The sequence below is a fragment of the Brassica rapa genome, chromosome A07, assembly GCF_000309985.2.
Source record: "Brassica rapa cultivar Chiifu-401-42 chromosome A07, CAAS_Brap_v3.01, whole genome shotgun sequence".
Taxonomy (NCBI): Eukaryota; Viridiplantae; Streptophyta; class Magnoliopsida; order Brassicales; family Brassicaceae; genus Brassica; species Brassica rapa.
This window is the reverse complement of record NC_024801.2, coordinates 10,023,224-10,044,684: the sequence shown is the minus strand read 5'-3', so window position 1 is coordinate 10,044,684 and position 21,461 is coordinate 10,023,224. Positions and strand designations below refer to the sequence as shown.

At 35.2% G+C, this 21,461-nt stretch overlaps 2 protein-coding genes and 1 non-coding gene across 5 annotated transcripts; 1 reads left to right on the top strand and 2 right to left on the bottom strand.

Moving 5' to 3' along the window:
• Positions 1-5,068: 5,068 nt before the first annotated feature.
• On the bottom strand, positions 5,069-8,834 carry LOC117126826. Its single transcript, XM_033275953.1, has 4 exons — positions 8,755-8,834; positions 5,887-7,689; positions 5,350-5,842; positions 5,069-5,245 (listed from the first exon to the last, which is right to left on the bottom strand). Exons 1-4 carry the CDS (start codon positions 8,832-8,834, stop codon positions 5,069-5,071), a joined length of 2,553 nt encoding a protein of 850 aa, XP_033131844.1.
• LOC117127042 lies at positions 6,982-7,088 on the top strand. Its single transcript, XR_004449800.1, has one exon. It is a non-coding gene; the product is annotated as a small nucleolar RNA R71 (small nucleolar RNA).
• A 2,826-nt stretch (positions 8,835-11,660) lies between the features above and the next one.
• On the bottom strand, positions 11,661-13,540 carry LOC103828785 (formin-binding protein 4). Of its 3 annotated transcripts, none has more exons than XM_009104420.3 (2): positions 12,533-13,540; positions 11,661-12,231 (listed from the first exon to the last, which is right to left on the bottom strand). In XM_009104420.3, exons 1-2 carry the CDS (start codon positions 13,293-13,295, stop codon positions 11,870-11,872), a joined length of 1,125 nt encoding a protein of 374 aa, XP_009102668.1. In that variant the 5' UTR covers positions 13,296-13,540; the 3' UTR covers positions 11,661-11,869. The 3 variants fall into 3 exon arrangements, with proteins under 3 accessions (XP_009102668.1, XP_009102667.1, XP_033131248.1); XM_009104419.3 differs by having other exon boundaries at positions 11,661-12,271; positions 12,537-13,540; XM_033275357.1 differs by having other exon boundaries at positions 11,661-12,268; positions 12,537-13,540.
• Positions 13,541-21,461: the final 7,921 nt, after the last annotated feature.

Genomic DNA, 21,461 nt, shown 5'->3' with positions numbered 1-21,461 from the left:
TATTCTTTTCGAAACATAATATGATGTCGGTTTATTTCGTATCAATACTATTAAAAGGGAAGGAGTCCTAAAAAATCTACTTATACAAGGTTGTTGCACCTATTTATTTTTTTAGTCAAACCTATTGTATACAACTAAATATTATTAACAATCCCCTATTATATAGCAACCAAATAATATCTTCTAACATTTAAATAAATCTCACCCACTTTAACAAGATCATGACTACATATATGGAATGTTTCAAATGGTAATTTTACTTAAATCAACTTCCTTCCATTTAACATATATATATATATATATATACACATATAAACAGGACCGAAATTTCAATATGTAGGAGTCATTGTCATATATACTATCCTCCTCTATTAGATCAAAATTTTCTTACGAGATCAACTTTTGAAATATAAATGAATCATGTCCTATTAAACATTATTGATCAAACCTTAAGAGTAGTTTCCACCCAAAATTTTGTAAAACAAATCAATGAATTTTGCTAGGTATGGGGTTTTTGGACCTAATTAGGTATTTAGAAAAAAATTATTTGGGTTCGGATCGGTTTCTTTCGGATATGGATGGTTTCGAGTCCATAATTCAAATACCTATAAAATATATATTATTTTTTGTACGTAACGGGTATGGATCCGTTCAGATATTTAGGACTCAAAAAAAACTCGATAAACATAAAAATACTCGAAACACGAAAAATATCCAAAATCTACCAAGGAACCAAAAAATACCCAAAATTATATCTGAATACCCAAAATATATACTTTTAAAATTTGAATTTTTACTCGAAATCCAAAACTATAACCGGAAATTCAAACCAAAAACTTAAAAATATATGTATACCAAAAACATATCCAAAATACACAAATATATCTAATATACACAAACATTTTGGGTACTTTGGCTCCCAAACGGGTTTCAGGTAGGTCTCAGACGCGAACAGAGACCCACATTTCCAAAAAATACGTATTTTTCTCTGGATCCGACGTGAACCAGTATTTTCGAGTTGATTTTGGTTTGGTTTTTCTAGGTCCATGTAAAATACCCATCCGTAAGACAAAATTACATAAGATTTATATATAATTCCAAATAAAGTAATTCATGAATTATATATTTTTTTAAAAATTAGTTCTTTTATATAATTCGAATTTGTAACATAATAATGTAAAACAATCACAAAATACTAATTTACTAGGTTAAGATCAGTGCCTTACGCGGGATGAACATTATATATATAAATTATTTTATAAATCATATGTTTATATATATTATGAAATAATAAATATATATTAAATAATTAAAAAGTCATTATCTACTACTTATATAATTAAATTGGTGCGAACATATAAATAAATTTTATAAATCAATTTTCTTTTTATTTGATATGATATATAATTAAATTTAAATGATAATAACAAATATATGGTATATTTAATATTAATATTTATTAGATGATGTTTTTTGCTCATATTTTTTTTTATCATTTGTATCTGTTATAGCAAAAAGTCTAAATTAGTGATAACAAAATTTTTACTGTGGGATTAATGGTTTAAGTAATTTATAATATTTTAAAAAATTAAGTTGTCAATATTTTTTCAAAATTTTTTTATCAAAAATATGTTCAAAGTAAATTTCAAAATTGAGATATTTATGTATTTTTATATGGCATATAGTTTAATTTAGAATGATACATATATTTATATATCTTTTATTCTTGATACTTATTAAATGAGACTTTGAACTTATATTATTTTTTAATTATTTATATCATGTCATAACAAAAGTTTTAAATCATAGATCACAAAATTTGAATGTGAAACTTTTAACAGTTTGATGTTAGGAGTTTCAAGGCTCCTAATCAAATGTTGTAGTATAAAGGATGTCAAACCAGTTCTAAGTGATTATGATGCAAAGAGAATGCAAGACCTTGCTTAATCTAAGTGCTACCAGTTCTTGAGATGATTTTAAACTAGATTTCTACCTAAAATGCAATAAAGGACAAAGCTTTCTTTCTTATAAGATGGGAGAACTCATGGGTTATGGGAATTGATCTTGGGTGATCAAGATTCAACCTAAAGGTGTCAACTTTCAACCAATTTATATCTACCTTAGACCTAGACACAATCCTAAACAAACTCTATCCCTAGATGAATGCTCATTTACCTAGATAACTCAAGCATCAAATTCCTTTGGTTGAATGTTATCTAAGTAATCATTAATCTCAAGTCTACTAGCCATCTTAACACCTTTAACAACAAATCCCTTTGGTAAAGAATGTTAAAAGCTTAGGAGAGTTGGTTCAGGCATTTCATCAAACACCTTCCGGGTATGAAATGCCTAGAGCTCAACTTTAGAGAGGTCAACTCTAAAATTGCATTAAAAGCACTCTACTAGCAAGGAACAAGATTGATCTATACCTAAACACCTTAGATTTAGCTTAATCACCCTTAATCTCCCTAACCCATGAATCCAAAGATGACTACTCACTAATTGTCATGATAGACCCAAGAATCAATGATGATTTGGTGTTAATCATGATTAGTGATCAATATAATCTAAGAAATCACACTCAAAGTTCTTTGTGATTAGATAGAAAATAAGATAAGATCCTAACTTTAGGATTACAAGAGTATTTATATGTCTTTGGTAAACCTAATGGTTCCATTAAAAAGTCTAAAAAGCCCTTTTAAAACATTAAAATTCGACTAAGATAAAGAATGCTCGGAGCGGGTGCATGACCTCGCTCCCGTAGGTCGCTCCAAAGATCACCTCCACTTCTTCAAATTGCGCGCGGGGTCATGACCTCGCTGCACCAGGTCGCTCCACATCTGGAAAGTTGTCGACGACATGTTGAGCTCGGAGCGGGTGCACTACCCCGGTGCAAGAGGTCGCTCTAGTACAGAGCGAGTGTCATACCTCGCTCCCGTGGGTCGCTCTACACTTCACTCATCCAGAGCGGGTGCATGACCTCGCTCCAGTAGGTCGCTCCAGCTCCTCTACTCGCCCAATGATCCTTTTCTACTTCTTTTTTGAATCACAATGCTCCCAAACATCTCCAATCACTCCATAGCACTCTCCAACATCTAATAAGGACAATGCATGCAACATAGACTCTAAAGATGCTTAATTCCTAATCTATATGATCAAAATGTACAAGATATGAAGGCTAAAAACATGTAAACATGCAAGATATCAACTCCCCCAAACTTGTCCTTTACTTGTCCTCAAGTAAACTTTTCAAACACAAGAAGGAGATATTTTAAATTGGGAGATTATAACGAAAAGAAACACTTTCTAGCCTTCAATATGACATCCCAAAGAAAACATAGCAAATAGCATGAGCAACTCCCTTATTATACTCTAGCTTCTCTAGACCTATCCATACTCTTATGCCTCTACTCAAGTTGCAATACTCATCAACTGACAAGTTCCTTCAACCGGCTCTCACATTGATTCACACACACACACAAAGTGAATTCTCACAAATGGGCACATGATCTCAATCATTTGGCTAGGTAAGCAATGGTCTAATATGAATGAAAAGAAGGATTTAAATGTTATTATTCCAAAGTGGTTATCACTCAAGAACAAGGAACTTGATCATTATGCAAAATTTATCTAAGATTAGAAGCAACTCATGCATACATAGATTAATTCTCATCATGCTACTCTTTTCCTAAGTGATTACCAGTTCTACCCTTTTATCATCATCTCAAACCAAAATAAAACACACTCTCATCACTCACCCAATGAACAACTCTCTTCTTCTTTTGACTCAACTAACTAGGGACTTTAATTCATTTTCTTTACAGCACTTAGCTCTAACTCTTTCTCATTTCCTTCCACACTTTCTCTTTGATTCTTTTTCTTTTTTTTCTATAAGGGGGAAGGTTCTTTCGTACATAATCTAAAGCTTCATACTTTCCCTTTTTCTTTTTTTTTTTTTTTGTCCCTAGAGTTTTCTTTTCTATTAACACTCTTTTATTCATCTCTCTCATCTTTCTCACTCCTCAAACCCAAGATATTGAAATTTAGGTTACACAAACCCCTCTCACCGTCCCTAAATGCTAGCTCATTATGCTAGCAAGAGATGAGAATAAATCTATGTCGCCTCCAATACTCTCAAGATTTTGCACATGACAAACTATCAAAAGAGGCCTCACTCATGAAATTCAATGTTTGGTCTCAAAGAATGGTTAGGGTTGTAGGGTATGGAGTGCCATTTGGGTTAACAAAGATTGGTATATAAAGGAATAAGATAACCCAAATGTGTATGAGATCCATGATTAAGTATGCAAGTGCCCATATGCAAGAGAGATTAAGTTCGTTCAAGCCAAGTTTAGATTGGAGCTGATCTTAAGAACAATGCCAACATCAAGCAAGCAAACAAGTTTCAAGAAGAGTTTTCAAGGCTCGAAGCTTACAAGCTTTTTCAAAAGATGCTTAAGCTACTTGATATGTTTAGCTAGGATGTCAAATTGAGTTCTAGATATGTGTTCTTTACAAGGTTTCTCCCAATGCATGAATGCAATCTAAATGCTTCTAGACTCAATCCTAAAGATGCAAATGATGCAACTAAATGCTTATTTTTGTGATTTTCGAAATTTTTTAATTTTTATGGATTTTCTATGCAAATAATTATTCACAATGCAATGCATGAGACTTAATGACAAGTAGACAAAACAAAACACAATGTGAGATTGTAGACTCTCCCCCAAACTTACTTCACACAGTCTCTTGTGTGAGAATAAGCTCAAAGAAGAGATCTAAGGGAAAGGATAAACATGAAAACTAAATATTTACAAGGTGGAATGCACTTACTTGAAGTTGGCTGTCATAAGAGAAGGAAAATGAAGGAGGGAGGACTTGTTGTCACCTTGGAATTTTTGACATGACCTTTGGGAATTTTTGAGAATTCCCCCAAACTTGTCCCTAAGCTTATTCAAACTCACTAAAGCAAGAAAAAGAAATATAAAAATATATACAAAGGATACCATGAGACTTCCTCCCAAGTGAGCTTGTTTTAAGTCTCTAGCTTGACTTTTCTTCCAATTGGCTAGTGAAGAGAAGGATCTTTCCCACCTTCAAGAGTGATTGTGAGAACTTGAGAGAGAAGCTCTTGAAGCTTGATTGGATCACTTTGGAGCTGAGGAGTGATGATGGCCCTTGCACTTGAGAATGGCTTAGACCTCCCCTTGCACTTGATTTTGTACTCAATGGCCCCATCCTTAAACTTCATTGGGTGGAGAGTGAGAATGTGAAGAGTCTTATCAAGATAGTCTTCATTGGGGATTGTAGTGGATAGGAGACAGCTTTGTTCACATTTAGGAGTGTGACCTTTTTGTTGGCAAAGTCTATGCAAGCTCCTACTGTTGTAAGGAATGGAGTGCCAAGGATCAATGGGACTCTCTTCTCAGTTGCCATCTTCAGAACAGTGAGATCTATAGGAATGGTGCATGCTCCAATCTTCAAAGGGAAGTCCTTGATGAGACCAATAGGAGTTGTAGAAGAGGAATCCCCAAACTGTAGGGAAGATGTGTTTGACTCCATGCTCTCAATCCCTAGGCTCTTCATCATCTCCATTGAGATCACATTTACACTTGCACCAGAATCAACAAGAGCATCATTAAAAGTGAACTTACCAAGGTTGCAAGACAAGGTGAACATCCCTTGAGACTCAATTTTAGGGAGAAACTTTGGAGGAATTGGTGGATCAATCTTCATAATGGAGATGTCCAAAAGCTCAGCCACTTCAGCTTGGTGGTCTAGAATGTCGTTGATGAGCATCATCTGGACATGAGCTTCACGCATACCCGAGATTTCTGGAAGCCTGACGCCAACATCAGTAAGATCTTTCCTGAACTTGGAGAGCACCTTCCTTTGAGCTTTGGTGAGAACTCTTTGGGGGAAAGGGGTTGATCATAGGGTGAAAGCTCAACCTTAGTTGTTTCTTCTAGCTTAACCTTTTTTAGCTTGTTGTCAGCTCTCTTCTCAACTTGTTTTTCAGCCTTGTGCTCAGCTCTTTGCAGATTCGTTGCTTCAACCTTGATGGCAGCGTCCATCACGATCTGTGCTTCAGCTGTGGCTACAACAAATCTCTCAACTTCCCCAAACTCAGTTCCAAATACCAGCCGTTCAATCTCATCCTCCTCTTCTTTCTCATGATCACTCAGCTCAATCTCTGGAGAAGTAGTAGAGAAGACAACATTGCAAGACTCCTTAAGGTTCTTTTCTGGTTTTCCTGGTAGAGATCCCATTGGCTGCTTGGAGGATGAAGGCATAGAAGCAACTTGACTCTCCAAAGCCTTGAGATGAGAGGCAAGTTGCATGTACTTGTTGTTGAGGTCAGAATAGTTCTCATCAATCTTTGCATGGATGTTCTTGAACTCATAAATCATGGTCTTCTCATTTTTGGCCTGAAATTCCAAGAGTTGTTTGAACATAGAATCCACACTTGAATCTGGAGCTTGAGCTTGAGAAGAGCTTCCTTGAGTCTGAGGAGACTGGTTGGCTTGGTAACCTCCTTGCTGATTGTTGTAAAGTGGTCTTTGCTGGTAGTTGTTTTGGTACTGAAAGTTGGGCTCTTTCTTGTACCATGTGCCATTAGCATTGATGAAGCACAACTCCTCTTGGCCTTCTAAACCATCAACCTCATTGATCACTGGAGGTGCCTCTTGTTTCTGGTCACCAACAAAGTTCATCTTCTCCTGCTTAGCCTTTTCTGCAAGAAGTAGATCCAACTTGGCTTGAAGAGACTTCAGCTCTTTCTTTGTCTGCTGATCATCACTTCTGTTGATCCTATCATGCTCCTCACTGTAGACTGAGTCACTCTTGGCCATGTTCTCTACCAGTTCCTCTGCTTCTTCCTCAGTTCTTCCCAAGAAGAAACCATTGCTGGCAGTATCAAGTCTGTTTCTGCATTGTGGTTGAGCTCCTCTATAGAAGGTGCTCAGCAAACTCTCCTTGCTGAAACCATGATGAGGGCATTGAGACCAATAGCCCTTGAACCTCTCCCATGCTTCACTGAAGCTCTCTAGACCTTTCTGTTGAAACCCAGAGATTTCGTTTCTGATTTTAGCTGTCCTTGAAGTAGAGAAGAACTTGTCTAGGAAAGCTCTCTTCCACTCGTCCCAAGTAGTGACAGTGTCACTTGGAAGAGTCTTCTCCCATTGGTGTGCCTTGTCTCCCAAAGAGAAAGGGAATAGCTTCAGCTTGAAAGCGTCTTCAGAAACACCATTTATCTTGGAAAAGCCACAATACTTATCAAACTTGTACAAGTGATCAAAAGGGTCTTCAGCAGCAAGACCATGATACTTGTTGTTCTCTATAGTGTTGAGCAGTCCTGACTTGATCTCAAAGTTGTTGTTCTCCACAGCTGGTGCTCTAATTCCCAACCTATGACCATGAATGTGAGGTTGATCATAGGCTCCAATGGCACGAGCTTGGCGCAATGGATGTTGTGGCTGGCGCTGTGGTCTAAAAGGATCAGCTCTTGGATCAATGCCTCCTTGGGCATCACCATCTTGAGGCAGATTCTCCATATCAAACCCCAACCTTTGCAAGTGAGCCTGTTGCTCTACTTCTCTTCTTTGTCTTGCAATTTCCCTCTCAAGTGCTCTAATGTCTTCAACTCTTGGAACTAGGTTTGTTGGACCTCTGCTCCTTGTGTTCATACACCTGAAATGCAAACAGAGAAGAACAAAGAGAAGCAATAACACAATTAAATAAAAATTGACTTAGTCTCAAGCAAATGACTAAATCTCAATGTCACAATCAACTTAGAATTTGGCAACGGCGCCAATTTGATGTTAGGAGTTTCAAGGCTCCTAATCAAATGTTGTAGTATAAAGGATGTCAAACCAGTTCTAAGTGATTATGATGCAAAGAGAATGCAAGACCTTGCTTAATCTAAGTGCTACCAGTTCTTGAGATGATTTTAAACTAGATTTCTACCTAAAATGCAATAAAGGACAAAGCTTTCTTTCTTATAAGATGGGAGAACTCATGGGTTATGGAAATTGATCTTGGGTGATCAAGATTCAACCTAAAGGTGTTAACTTTCAACCAATTTATATCTACCTTAGACCTAGACACAATCCTAAACAAACTCTATCCCTAGATGAATGCTCATTTACCTAGATAACTCAAGCATCAAATTCCTTTGGTTGAATGTTATCTAAGTAATCATTAATCTCAAGTCTACTAGCCATCTTAACACCTTTAACAACAAATCCCTTTGGTAAAGAATGTTAAAAGCTTAGGAGAGTTGGTTCAGGCATTTCATCAAACACCTTCCGGGTATGAAATGCCTAGAGCTCAACTTTAGAGAGGTCAACTCTAAAATTGCATTAAAAGCACTCTACTAGCAAGAAACAATATTGATCTATACCTAAACACCTTAGATTTAGCTTAATCACCCTTAATCTCCCTAACCCATGAATTCAAAGATGACTACTCACTAATTGTCATGATAGACCCAAGAATCAATGATGATTTGGTGTTAATCATGATTAGTGATCAATATAATCTAAGAAATCACACTCAAAGTTCTTTGTGATTAGATAGAAAATAAGATAAGATCCTAACTTTAGGATTACAAGAGTATTTATATGTCTTTGGTAAACCTAATGGTTCCCATTAAAAAGTCTAAAAAGCCCTTTTAAAACATTAAAATTCGACTAAGATAAAGAATGCTCGGAGCGGGTGCATGACCTCGCTCCCGTAGGTCGCTCCAAAGATCACCTCCACTTCTTCAAATTGCGCGCGGGGTCATGACCTCGCTGCACCAGGTCGCTCCACATCTGGAAAGTTGTCGACGACATGTTGAGCTCGGAGCGGGTGCACTACCCCGGTGCAAGAGGTCGCTCTAGTACAGAGCGAGTGTCATACCTCGCTCCCGTGGGTCGCTCTACACTTCACTCATCCAGAGCGGGTGCATGACCTCGCTCCAGTAGGTCGCTCCAGCTCCTCTACTCGCCCAATGATCCTTTTCTACTTCTTTTTTGAATCACAATGCTCCCAAACATCTCCAATCACTCCATAGCACTCTCCAACATCTAATAAGGACAATGCATGCAACATAGACTCTAAAGATGCTTAATTCCTAATCTATATGATCAAAATGTACAAGATATGAAGGCTAAAAACATGTAAACATGCAAGATATCACAGTTTTAGTAATTTATACTCATTTTTAAAAATTAAAAATATAATATAAAAATAATTTTTTTAATTTTATTATATGGTTACTATGATTGTTTAATTTATTTTAATAGCTTAAAATTAAACAAATATAATTATAATACACACTTATTTTTATCAAATCTTTATTATTCAAAATCATTAATTCTCATATATACTTTAGCCACATTAGGCAATTTTGTAATCTTATTTAAGAAAATAATGAAGCACATTAATAATGTATTTATTGTGGTTTAATAAAAAGTTTATTATATATTTAGATGGACCAACATATTTCTCTAAAGATTCTAAAAAACATTCTAGTGATGACACGTGGCTACAAAAAAATGTTATAATGCTTCTCAAATAATATATAGGGAATATCAAAATTTGTTATAACAAAAGAATCTGTGCTTTCAAGCGCATATCAAAATCTAGTAGATTATTAAGAATGACGATGAAGCTTTTGAATTTGAATTATATTATTTTGAATATTATTTTCTTTTAAACTAATACATATACACGGTTTCAAATATTTTTTTTGAAAAGTCGCTTCGGCAGTTGTATGTGATTCCGGTTCTGTGTACGTGCTTCTGCTTACATACCACATAGACTACAAGTAAATGTGAGACCGAATTAACAGTTGTAACCACATACATAACCTATCATCTAACAATGTCTGTCTTTTTCTATATATTAATCTCAATAATCCCTTTTAATTCACATATAACTAGACTTTACAAGAATTGATTACTGGTATACTTTGGTGTAATCGTAACGCACATGTCTCTATCTAAAATGTTACTAGTATTTATTTAATTTTTATCATTATTTCAACACAGCTCACTTTCTCTGTAGAAAAGCTGCATCTGAAGGGTGTGGGGAAGCAAAAGAGAAGCACTTTTGGCAATAGAGTAGTACAACACTATACACATTACATTGATAACCTTTTAAATTTTGTTTTCTTCTAATAACATTTTATATGTTATATTATATTGCTTCTTGAAATTGGCCCATTGTGATTTATTGTCGTGACCCTCATGAGTTCCGTTTATTTCCCTTTTTTCACTAGCAAATAAAATATTGAACTATCGTGTTCATAAGATGGACCTTACGTGTGTTTTTAGGATCTGCATTTACTCTGTACCTATATGAAGCATGGTTATTCAAGTCCAACTTAGACCTACTGTTTTCCACTTTCCTTAGTACATTCTTGGATATTTAAATCTAATTAAGAGAACTAAAAATCTAACCTTATCCAAACCCACTTTGCTAGGTCCTTAACTGTGGCTGTGGTTGAGTATATATGGGTTAGGTTCTCAGTTTTATGCTAAAGAGTTTGTGAAAATGTCGGTCTTATTTAGTGTTATACTTATTGAGATTTTTTTTTTGTAACTTTACTTATTGAGAATTTGAGATCACATAGATGTCATATTGTATCTCGGTTGTGAATTAGCACGCGGCAAAAATTATCTTACATTTGATCTCTTCTGTTAAATTTTGATTATATTCAAAAATACAGGTAACCATTATTCTATAAACAAAAGAAAAAAACTAAATTTAAAATCCGTCAGAACAAACAAATTAGTTATTTTGCAAACGGGATAATCCACTCCAAAAATGACTTGGTTGTCATTAATAAAATTGCCAATGCATCTTCCATAAACCTGTTGTTTCAAAACAGTATTTAACTGCTTTTTATACAGTTTAGAACATGTAAGCTATTGATTAAAAAAAAAAACATGTAAGCTGCTACTACTAACTACACGGCCTAATAAGAATGACAAGATTTTTGTCCCAACTCGTAAGTTTTGATGCATTGAAGAGAGAGAGAGAAGAATAAGAAAAGGAACCAATAATGCTCACTAGAATGGCCTCCACACTCTTCCCCGGCCCTTCCTTTGACTGCTCTCTCTGCCCCCTTTGACCACTTTCTCTCACACTTAAATGCTTCCCCACGCGCCTCTGTCCACGCCCCTAATTCCAAAAACTTACGTACATTGCACCTTCTCTTTTTAATTGCATGATTATGTCCATAATTAGTTATCGACGTCGATCACAAGTTATCACCTTCTCTTCCGTTTAATTGCATGATTATGTCCATAATTTTTGGGCATTGAGTAGTCATTACATTTATTTCTATATGTTAATGGCCAAAAATTTTGAACTCTAATCTCAACCTGTCCAAATCAAGGATCATTTACAAATCCTTAGTGAATATATGAAAACACTTACGTTAATTAACATACTTTAATTTAATGTTGTTTCCGTTCATATGGTTTTTAAAACACAATCATATTTCAAAAGACTAACGAAAGATACGGCTATGACTTAATTAAACGAGATTATACTACTAAGCAGTAAGCACTCTACTTTTGTGTTATTTATCATCATATAGCAACATTAAATATTCAAAAAAAAAAACATTAAATATTCATAACCATGTTATAAATAACGATCTAACCTCATTTCAACCACATATGTAACTCATTCTTGTGATATGAGTCCACATTGTATATTAATCAACAATCACGTTTCAATAAATATTGCATGGAATCACAAGATTATTTACTTAAAAACAGTGATAGTGAAAACAATTTATGTACTTAGTCACCAGTCTTTTTTTGGCTAACCACTTCCTAATCAAATAAACCATAATAATAATAACATAAAGTTATTATGATGGACCTCCTTGATGCTGATTATTGTGGCGAGAGGTAGAAGAAGCCAAAGCAAACATAGAGTTCGCAAGCTTATTAATGGCTTCCACTAGTCCACTCATGCCTTCTCTGTTCATCTCAACATTCGTCTCTTCGATCTTCAGTCTCCTCTCTTTTAAGCTCATCACTTCTTTATGTCTCCGATCTTGTCTCTCCTCACTCTCCCTAATCGCGTTAGCGATCACAGACGCACTTCTTGATAACGCAGCCGCCACTACACTCTCACCTTCCTCCATTTCTGCATTTCCTCCGCCGCCGCCACCGCTTGTACCGGCGGCTGTGGTCGGCATTGTTCTCCTTCGCTTTGCCGGAGATGTGTCTGAATGCTCATTCGTGTCAGAATCTGAGCTACTATCCTTCTTCAAAAATATTTATCCAATATAATCCCAACCAAAATACTTGTCATTATTAATAATGTAATGTAATGTATATTCATTCTTTTTACTGAAAATAATTAAGTGATTAACTGAGACGTGTAAAATAAAAGACGAAAAACATTAACTTTCTTTTTATATATTTATACTTCAAATTAAATCGGACTAAGAATTAACTAAACTTTGAATGTCGACTTTTTCTATATAATTAAAACTTGAAGTTAAGAAGAGAGAGAAAGAAGGTACCTACTGTGGGCAGTATTGGCTGAGCATGAAAAGAAGGCTGTGGAGGTGGTGGTAGAAGAAGCGGTCGTGGTTGCAACGGTTGAGACGGTGGAGGTGGTGGCCGTGGAAGAGGTAACAGAACAGGAGGTTGAATCATTTGATGTTGTGGAACAAATCCTAAACCTTGTTGTTGTATCACTTTTGGGATGTGTAGTCCACCGCCCGAACCATTTCCACTTCCAGTTTCTGCGGCAGCAGCAGCGACTGCTGCGGTTATGGCGGTTGCTGCGGTCGAAGAAGGGTGCGTTTTACTCTCCACCACATTAAACAACGCTTGGTATGTTTGAGGCAACATGTTACTCGGCAAGTTCCTCTCTTTCCTCTCACTCTTCTCCATCTTCCAATACGACCCCGTTTCCGCAGCAGCTGAAGAGGAAGACCCGGACGCAAAAGACGATTCTAACCTCCCTCTCTCATACTCTCTAACCTTTTTGTAATCTCTCATGAGATTGTCCCACTTGTCATTGCATTGATTCTGACTCCTCATACATCCTTTCCTCCAGCAGTAATCTTCTATCCATTTCCACCGTAACTCCGCCGGTTTATTACCACTACTACTCCGGCTATCTTGTGACTGCTCCGGCGCCGGAAGGCCGATGGACCGCCGCATCCTCCTCTCGTCGTCCATCTTTTTGGCTTCAATGAGGACCATCGTCTCATTCAGTGTCCAGTTCCCTTTTCTGTACTCTCTCATCAAACCTAACCCCCCACTTTGGTCAGCCATGTGTTTCTTAAAAGCTTCAAAAATCAAGAACTAGAGAGAGAAAGAGATATTAGTGTTTAGAGAGATAGAGAGGGGCTTTTGGTAGGTGTTGGAGAAAGGGGGAGAAGAAAGGGGGAGAAGAAAGGGATTGTCTTGGGTGGAGATAGGTGTAGTGTTGTTATGTGAGTGTTTAAGCTTTGGGGGATACTTATGATTTGATTTTATTTATTTTCATGTGAATGAGAAGACTGGTCAAAATCTTTTGATGTAGTACTAAGATTGTCACCAAGTGCAATAAAAGGACAATGCTTGCAAAACTGGGAGCCAAGTGAAAAGAAAAGAAAAATAAATAAAAGATCTAAACTGGAATTTTATTTTTGTGTTCTTTTTATAAAAACTTGATATATTCATTCATTCATGCCTCTCTTAATTTCCTTGGGGACAGAAAATCTTAGGTGAATCTAGCATTTCTAATTACTGTATGTAGTTGACAAAAAAATAATTACTGTATGTTCACAATTTCGAATAGATTAGTAAATGGGTCAAAGTTTTATCAAATATACAGTACTTCGTTTTCGAAATTAAACATAAATGTATCTACGGTAAAAAAAAATATTTTGCAAATCTGTAGTTAATATCCTGCAGTAAATGTTTTAGTACATATAAAACTGTGTTTTTTGTAACTGTAAAACTGTGGGTTTTATTAGGGGGTGGGGGGGGGGGGTAGATTTAGAGTTTGTTGATCTTAAAAGTTGAGTGATTTGTTAAATTTGAAAAGAGTTGCTAGAAAATGTTGTATATTGTGAAAATTTATGAAAATAAATAGTATAGTGATTTTAAGAATCTAAAAAAGATAAGTAATATTTTTAAAATCTTGTTTTATGAATTAAATGGTTGACAATTAATATAACTTCCAATTACACTAGTTTTAATAGATTTATATAATCATTAAATTTAAAATTTTTAACAACAAAGTATTGTGTACAGAATCAATAACACTATAAAAATCTATAAACCAATAACACTAGATTTTGGAGTTCTAGCAGTTATTATAAATCTAACTTATATTAACAATCCGTATAGTTGTAGTATGTTGAATGTACAGCAAGTCAAATGAAAATTAGTAGTCTAGTAGATAAAAGTTGAGAAGAATTTCTGATGAAGTTTTTTTTCTTGTTGTTAGGTTTCACATCACCATTGTTACATAAGTTATAAATATTAGAAGATTGCAAGTTATGAAAGGTAAGCGGACTGAACTAACTAAAAAAAAGGTAAGTAGACTGAACTAGATATATAAATAAGATAAAGATGTCTAGAAACGACAAATGAGAACAATGCGATTTGAGATTTGAAATTAGTTTAGGACCACAAAATATTTCATAAACGGTCGTATACAACAAGTATAGTGATGTGTATCTGTTCTCAAACTTATAAGTAATTGGAAGATTTTGGAGGTATGTATATCAAGTTTCCATTTTTATTTATAAAAGTATGAAAGGGATTGTATACTTTTTTCAAACTTCGAAAAGCTATTGGCTTTATATGATTGCTTCTCATACTTTCTTTTTAAAAATATTGATTTACAAATCTTTGATTCATGTGCGCGAACTATAAGTAAATTAGTTACCTTTATATTATGTCTTTTCCTACAACACTTGAGCATCATGCGACTGTATGTTTATAGATACGTGAATGCTTAATTTCGTATTTACATAGTTGTAATATAGTACAGAGCCGTGCTTACCTTGGAGTAAAAAAGGCATTCGCCTAGGACCCCTTAATAATGTAAAATTTTTAGAGCTTCTAATCTCTAATTTTTTGTACCTAGTAAATATTAATTAGATTTTTATCCGATTTCAGATCTATTTTTTGTTTGAAACTTTTTTTGTTAGAATCTAATTTTTTTGTTAGACTTTAATTATTCTTTAAAATCATCAACTGCTAAGTTCTAACCCATGCAAATTAAGATAATTTGCCGAAAAAATCACATAAATAAAAATTGAAGCAACTTTTGTTGACTTTTAAGGTTTTATCTATTATTATCTGGTTTTATATATTTTGTATCATTTTCTGAATATAAGTAAATGTAAAACATTTAAAAGCAACTAACTTTTAGAGATTTAATATTCTTAAAAATATCATCATTTTAACAAAAAAATTAACCTTCATTTTTATGTTACTAATTTAACAACTTACATCACATTTTATACACATTTTATATACTATGATAATTTGATGAAAATTATTAAAGAACCAAAATAAATTAATCAAAATTTTTACATTCTAATTGTATCATTTTTTATTTTCTACTTTTTATTCCATGTGGCAAAAATAAGTTATTTCGAATTATTTCATTTTAAATATAATTCACATAAAATTATATAAACAAAAAAATACAATTTCGCCTCATGACCATATATCTCTTCGCACAGCACTGAGTATATACAACAACTTCAATAGAAAAGGAAAATAATTTTGTTTAGTTTTTTCTACATGTTTGAAGACGTGCCTCAATGTAAGATTTTGAAACATTAGCTTTGAGCATCTCTAGTGGTTAACTTTATTTTTTTATTTAAAATTTGAAGTTTTGCAAAAAATGAAGCAACATGCTCTGCAAGAGTTTGCTTTATATTTTTCTTCAAAACAGAATATTCTAAGTATATTCAACCACCATTTTATAATTAATTATTAATAATACCCTACAATTTTTCAAATTTACTAATTTTACCATCTGCTTTTTATAACATTTATTTGACCCATTTACTATTTATTATAAATTAATAATTATTATATAACACAATTATTACACATAACATAAATAAATAAACAAAATATTTTATAAAAAGCACTAAATACATATATCTCTTAAGTGATTAAAATGTGTTTTAAAACAAAAATGAGTTTATTTTATTTTAAATTCTTCTAAATCAAATTTAATTTTTTTAGAAATTAATAATTTCATATTCTTCGTTATTAACATTCTATTTGATAAAAGTAATTATGTAAAATTTGAAATTAACTGGTTGATATTAACATTTTTAATTTTTTAAGTAAAAAATAACAATAATTAAAAGTCAAGGATTATTTTGTAAATAAAAGAGTTCATTTTCAAAAAATGAAGAACTGAACAGTATTTCTTCATATTTGAAGAAATATTGTTCAATTTTTCAAAATTTGAAAAAATGAAGAAAAACATGAAGTATCACTAGAATAAAAAATAAAGCAAAAAATAGAAAATGAAGCACCATTGGAAATGCTTTTATGGCATCAAATTTTCTATAGACAATTAAGGGCATATTTTTCTAGTTTCATCTATTTAAGCTCAATTAACAAAAATATAAAAGATATGCTTAAAGGTTAAAAGTTTTATGATAGTTAGAATAAAGAAGACAAGAATACATTAATTAAACTTATGATTTTCATACTTAAGCAACCAAAATAGTATATAATCATTTTTAATTATCAAAATACAATAAAATATATTAAGATAGTTTTATCAGTTTTACAGGAAAACATAGTTAATTTATCCTATAACAGTTTCAAATATTTTCGTAACAAATCCTCATTTGATACCTATCTTCTTGAGGTGCGACAATTATCACATACAAGTGGTTCGAAATACCTATTTCATAACACATAAGTTACGTTTCACAATAATTAAGAAGTATTTTTACTACAGAAAAGATTTAAAATAGATCGATTTCTAGTATATGTTGGTTGAAGTTATAGACCGTAGTGATATAATTCTAGAAAGTTGCCAAAAAACAAACAAAAATGTTGGGGGTGGATTTACATCCTCCCTCAAGGCCCATTAGACAATAAACTAGACCCATTTTACTATGAAGCCCTAGCTTCTTCTTTGTATAAATAGAGATACAACTCTCTTTATCAAAGGATCTCTCTTCTCTCCATTTTAGACTTAAAACACATTCTACAAAGAGTTTATGGATTGTTAGATTTATTTACACTTGTAATCCTACATGTAATACAATCTTAAATCAATAAACTCTTTTGATGTTCATTTTCTATTTGATTTCTATGTTGATTTCTCTTTAAGCCTCAAAGAATCTATTCATCTTCTTTAGATTCTTTTATTGTTATGAATCCAATAAACACACCATTTTTGGTTCAAACAATTGGCGCTAGAAGGAGGGGGCCAAGGAGAACTATCTTCAAAGCATATCAAATTTGGGAGAATCGTAGATCTAATTTCATCATCTAAAGAAAGAAGCTTTTTCATAAAAGCTTTGCTTTCATCCAGTATTGAAGATCATCTTTGAAAAAGATAAGTTTGACAATCTTATCTCATTATTAAAATTGGATTCATGATTATACCATAATCATAGACATACGCTTAATATATGAAAGGAAGGGGAATAATAAAAAAATTATTATTATTTCTGACCTTAGGAGGGATTATTGGCCACGACTCCGTCGCTACTTCCTAGCCTCCGCCGGATTCCACTCCTTGTCGCCGACAGCAAGCTAGAGTGGACAGGACCACGATTGTCTTTGAATCCTGCTGGATTGCGACCAAAGATCAAGTCTCTGCCTTTCTCTGTTACCACAACCGTCTTGTGCTTGTCGTAAGATCTCGGAGACGAACATGGCGTCTCAGATTCTTCGAGTCTCGACTTCGATTATGTTTTCTCTCGGGGGGAGTAAAACGGGAGGAGACGAAGGTGGCGAAGAAGAAGATCCACGCTGTCACGACATGGAATTGCCAGCAACCACCGAAAGTCAAAGCCTTTCTCGGTGTTGTTTCCGCCATGGCGATGACAAGCTTCTTGAGACCTAAAAGCCCTCACCATCTGGTCGTGCTAAGAGGAGCTTTCGTGGAGAGGTCTGAGATCAATCGAAGTAGAGGCGTCAATCAAACGATTCTGTCGAGAGGAGGTGGCGTCTCCGAGGTCGCAGTCGCCGACAAACCGACGAGTTGCCTGAACGGAGAGCTCGAGCTCAAGGCTCGCCGCCGGTGATGTCTTCTCGGACGGAAAGCTTGTCCCCACTCGACGCACAGATCTAACCACGAGCGATTTGATCTCGACATTCCGTTGGTTACTCGTTCCTCCTTCACGACAGAGATTCGGTCTCGAGAAGAAGGTCATCTGGTCACATTTGTCTTGGCGTAATCTTGCCACAAGCAGTTTCTGAATCGGTGGCGAAATGCCATCACACTCCATTGAAAGCTGTTGCTTCTCTTCACCGGCTTGTTCTGTGTTACGGAAAGCCCGATCAGGAACATCACAGCTCTGGTTCTATTCACGTTATCATGGCCCCGACGTTTTTAGGCAAATCAACCTCCTTCCTCCACCGAATCAAGATCAACCTTTATCAAAAGCTCTGCTCAAGCTGCAAAACAAGAAACACAAAGGTCTTTTCTCGGCAAGATCTCCACCTAGGCAAGCAAACATGTTGAATCTTCTTATAAAAGTGGTGCGACTAGGAGGCGATGAGGAGAGCAATGCAAAGTCCTCAAGTCATGCTTTGAAGTACAAATTCAAAGTCTCGTGTTTTACTCGCTCAAGTTCAAGTTCTTCGTAACTCGGCAGTCACGGCTCAAGCTTCATCTTCACAGCCTCCTTGTCTCTGTGGTTCATACCGGCGCGGAAACCTCTACGGAAGACAAGCTAGGCTTCGTGATGGTCCTGGTAGAGAGCGTTCATGTCTCTTGAATTCTATGTTCCTGTCTCTCTCTCTATGCTGCCAGCTCGCGTTTTAGAGACTCGGCTCAGCTCGTGGTTGGAGAGAACGCCTTCTATAAGAGTCGCTCGGGTTGCTGGAGCAGCAAGATGAACCAATTCTCTGTTTCCTTTGCTCTGCTAGAGCTACATGGAGGGTTCAGGAAAGCTTGAGCTGAGGTGGGAGAGTAACATCACTTTCTTGCAAGAGCACATGAACCTGAGCATTGAGGAACATGTTCTTTAGGCGCGTTAAGTGAGCTGAGACTACTTGATCTCTCTCATAACCACCTCAAAGACGCAGTTGAGTTTTAAGAAGCTGCAAGTTCTTGATGTCTCTTGGAACGTGGGAGCATGGAGATCGCATGATCTCGGCAAAAGTCTTCATGCCCGCAGATGATAATAACCTAGCTTGGCACGAGATCAACATCTTGTCATCAACACCTTGCTTCTTCATCAACATCTTGCTTCTTCATCAAGCAAGCTCTCATTAACAACTCGTCTACATCAGAGCTTACTTTCTCCGTTAAAAAAAAAAAATGTCATCTCGTTGCGTTCTTATATGTGGGAACGTGGAGATTAAGGCTCATTCCAGTCGCCTCTCTGATCTCATCTTGAAGCTCGGCCTCTCGGATAGTAGCAATCACGTGATGACCTTGGCAGTAACGATCTGATCCCCGCACCTGGCTTCTTACGCTTCACCGCCATCATGTGTCTCCTCCTACAGGACTGGCCACCACCGGCACGAGCTTCCCGTGAATATATTGAAGAGAATGGCATTATCTCCTTCCCTGTAGATCGTCAATGGCTCCCACAGTGGATCGTAACATTGGGTTCACCTCAAAACAATTCTTCTCCAGCCACTGGCAACTACTTGTCCTCAAAGATAAGTGTTCTGAAACATATATGAGATAACTCTGGGTTGATTGCCTTATTATTCGTGACATGTGCATACTATTTAGTAATTAATAAATTACTACTATCATATGCATTTGAAATCATTAAGCAAAATCACGTTCGATGGCTTGCTTATTAATTATGCAAACTCGGCTATATCTTTTGGTCAACATTTATCTGATCATCATATTTTTCTTTTGTGAGCCAGAATCAATTGCTAGGCAGACATGTGACCTGCTCGGATTCTGATCCTCACGAAGAGCTTACCACAAGCGACACAAGCCAGAACGTTTCTCAACGTCATTTCAGCCTGACGAACACACACAAGCCAACAACTTGCTGGCACACACAATCTCAACACGAGACTTCGGGTCAGCAATAGTTTGGTACACGTGTATTTTAGGCACAAGTTTAAATTGAATTTGCTTTTTATTAGGCATGAATTTGCAGTCGACTCGCTTATCGCTAGACACGAGTTTACAAAAATTCGTCTTTGGCAAGGCATGGGTTTACAGAAACTCTCCTTCTACAAGGCACGAGCTCTCAGTAAACTCGCCTTCGTCTCAGCATGAGTTTAGTAGACTCGTCTTTCGCTAAGCACGAGTTTAAAGCAAATTCGCCTTTTATTAGGCACAAGTTCAAAATAAACTTGCCTAAATCGTCATAGGCATGAATGTGTCTAATTAATTGTCTAATAAACCCTATTCGTAAAATTCATAGAGATCGACTTCATCTCTCTTCGAACTTGGGGGGGGCTTACTGTTGGGGGTGGATTTACATCCTCCCTCAAGGCCCATTAGACAATAAACTAGACCCATTTTACTATGAAGCCCTAGCTTCTTCTTTGTATAAATAGAGATACAACTCTCTTTATCAAAGGATCTCTCTTCTCTCCATTTTAGACTTAAAACACATTCTACAAAGAGTTTATGGATTGTTAGATTTATTTACACTTGTAATCCTACATGTAATACAATCTTAAATCAATAAACTCTTTTGATGTTCATTTTCTATTTGATTTCTATGTTGATTTCTCTTTAAGCCTCAAAGAATCTATTCATCTTCTTTAGATTCTTTTATTGTTATGAATCCAATAAACACACCATTTTTGGTTCAAACAAAAAACATATTCTTATAAGATAGTTATTTTTTTGAAGTTTGTAGCATCTCACACTCATGGAAAGAATTCAAAAGGGAGGTGCAGTTCCTGGATAACCATCTCTTCAAGTTTTCGAATGAAACTCAAAAGCATATCTCCATTTTCTTAACGATAACTTTTGATAGACGCATTTTATTTATATGTCACAACCAATGTTGCATGGTTCAGTACTCTATCATTTTGTTTGTTGTTAAAGAACACTTTTCATTTTTATATCTACTGGAAATCGTAAACCTTTTAATAAGAAAAGAAAAGCACGTATATTTATCTCAAAAACTACTTCCTTAGCCAAATAAAAAAATATAATAGACAATCTAATATACAGATACTAACTTATGGAGATTACGTAAATTGCATTGCATGGCAAGGGACATTATTGCATCCCATATGAACATACCGTTCATCATTCTCTGCAAAATAAGACATACGCAATCAAGCTCCCACGTTACA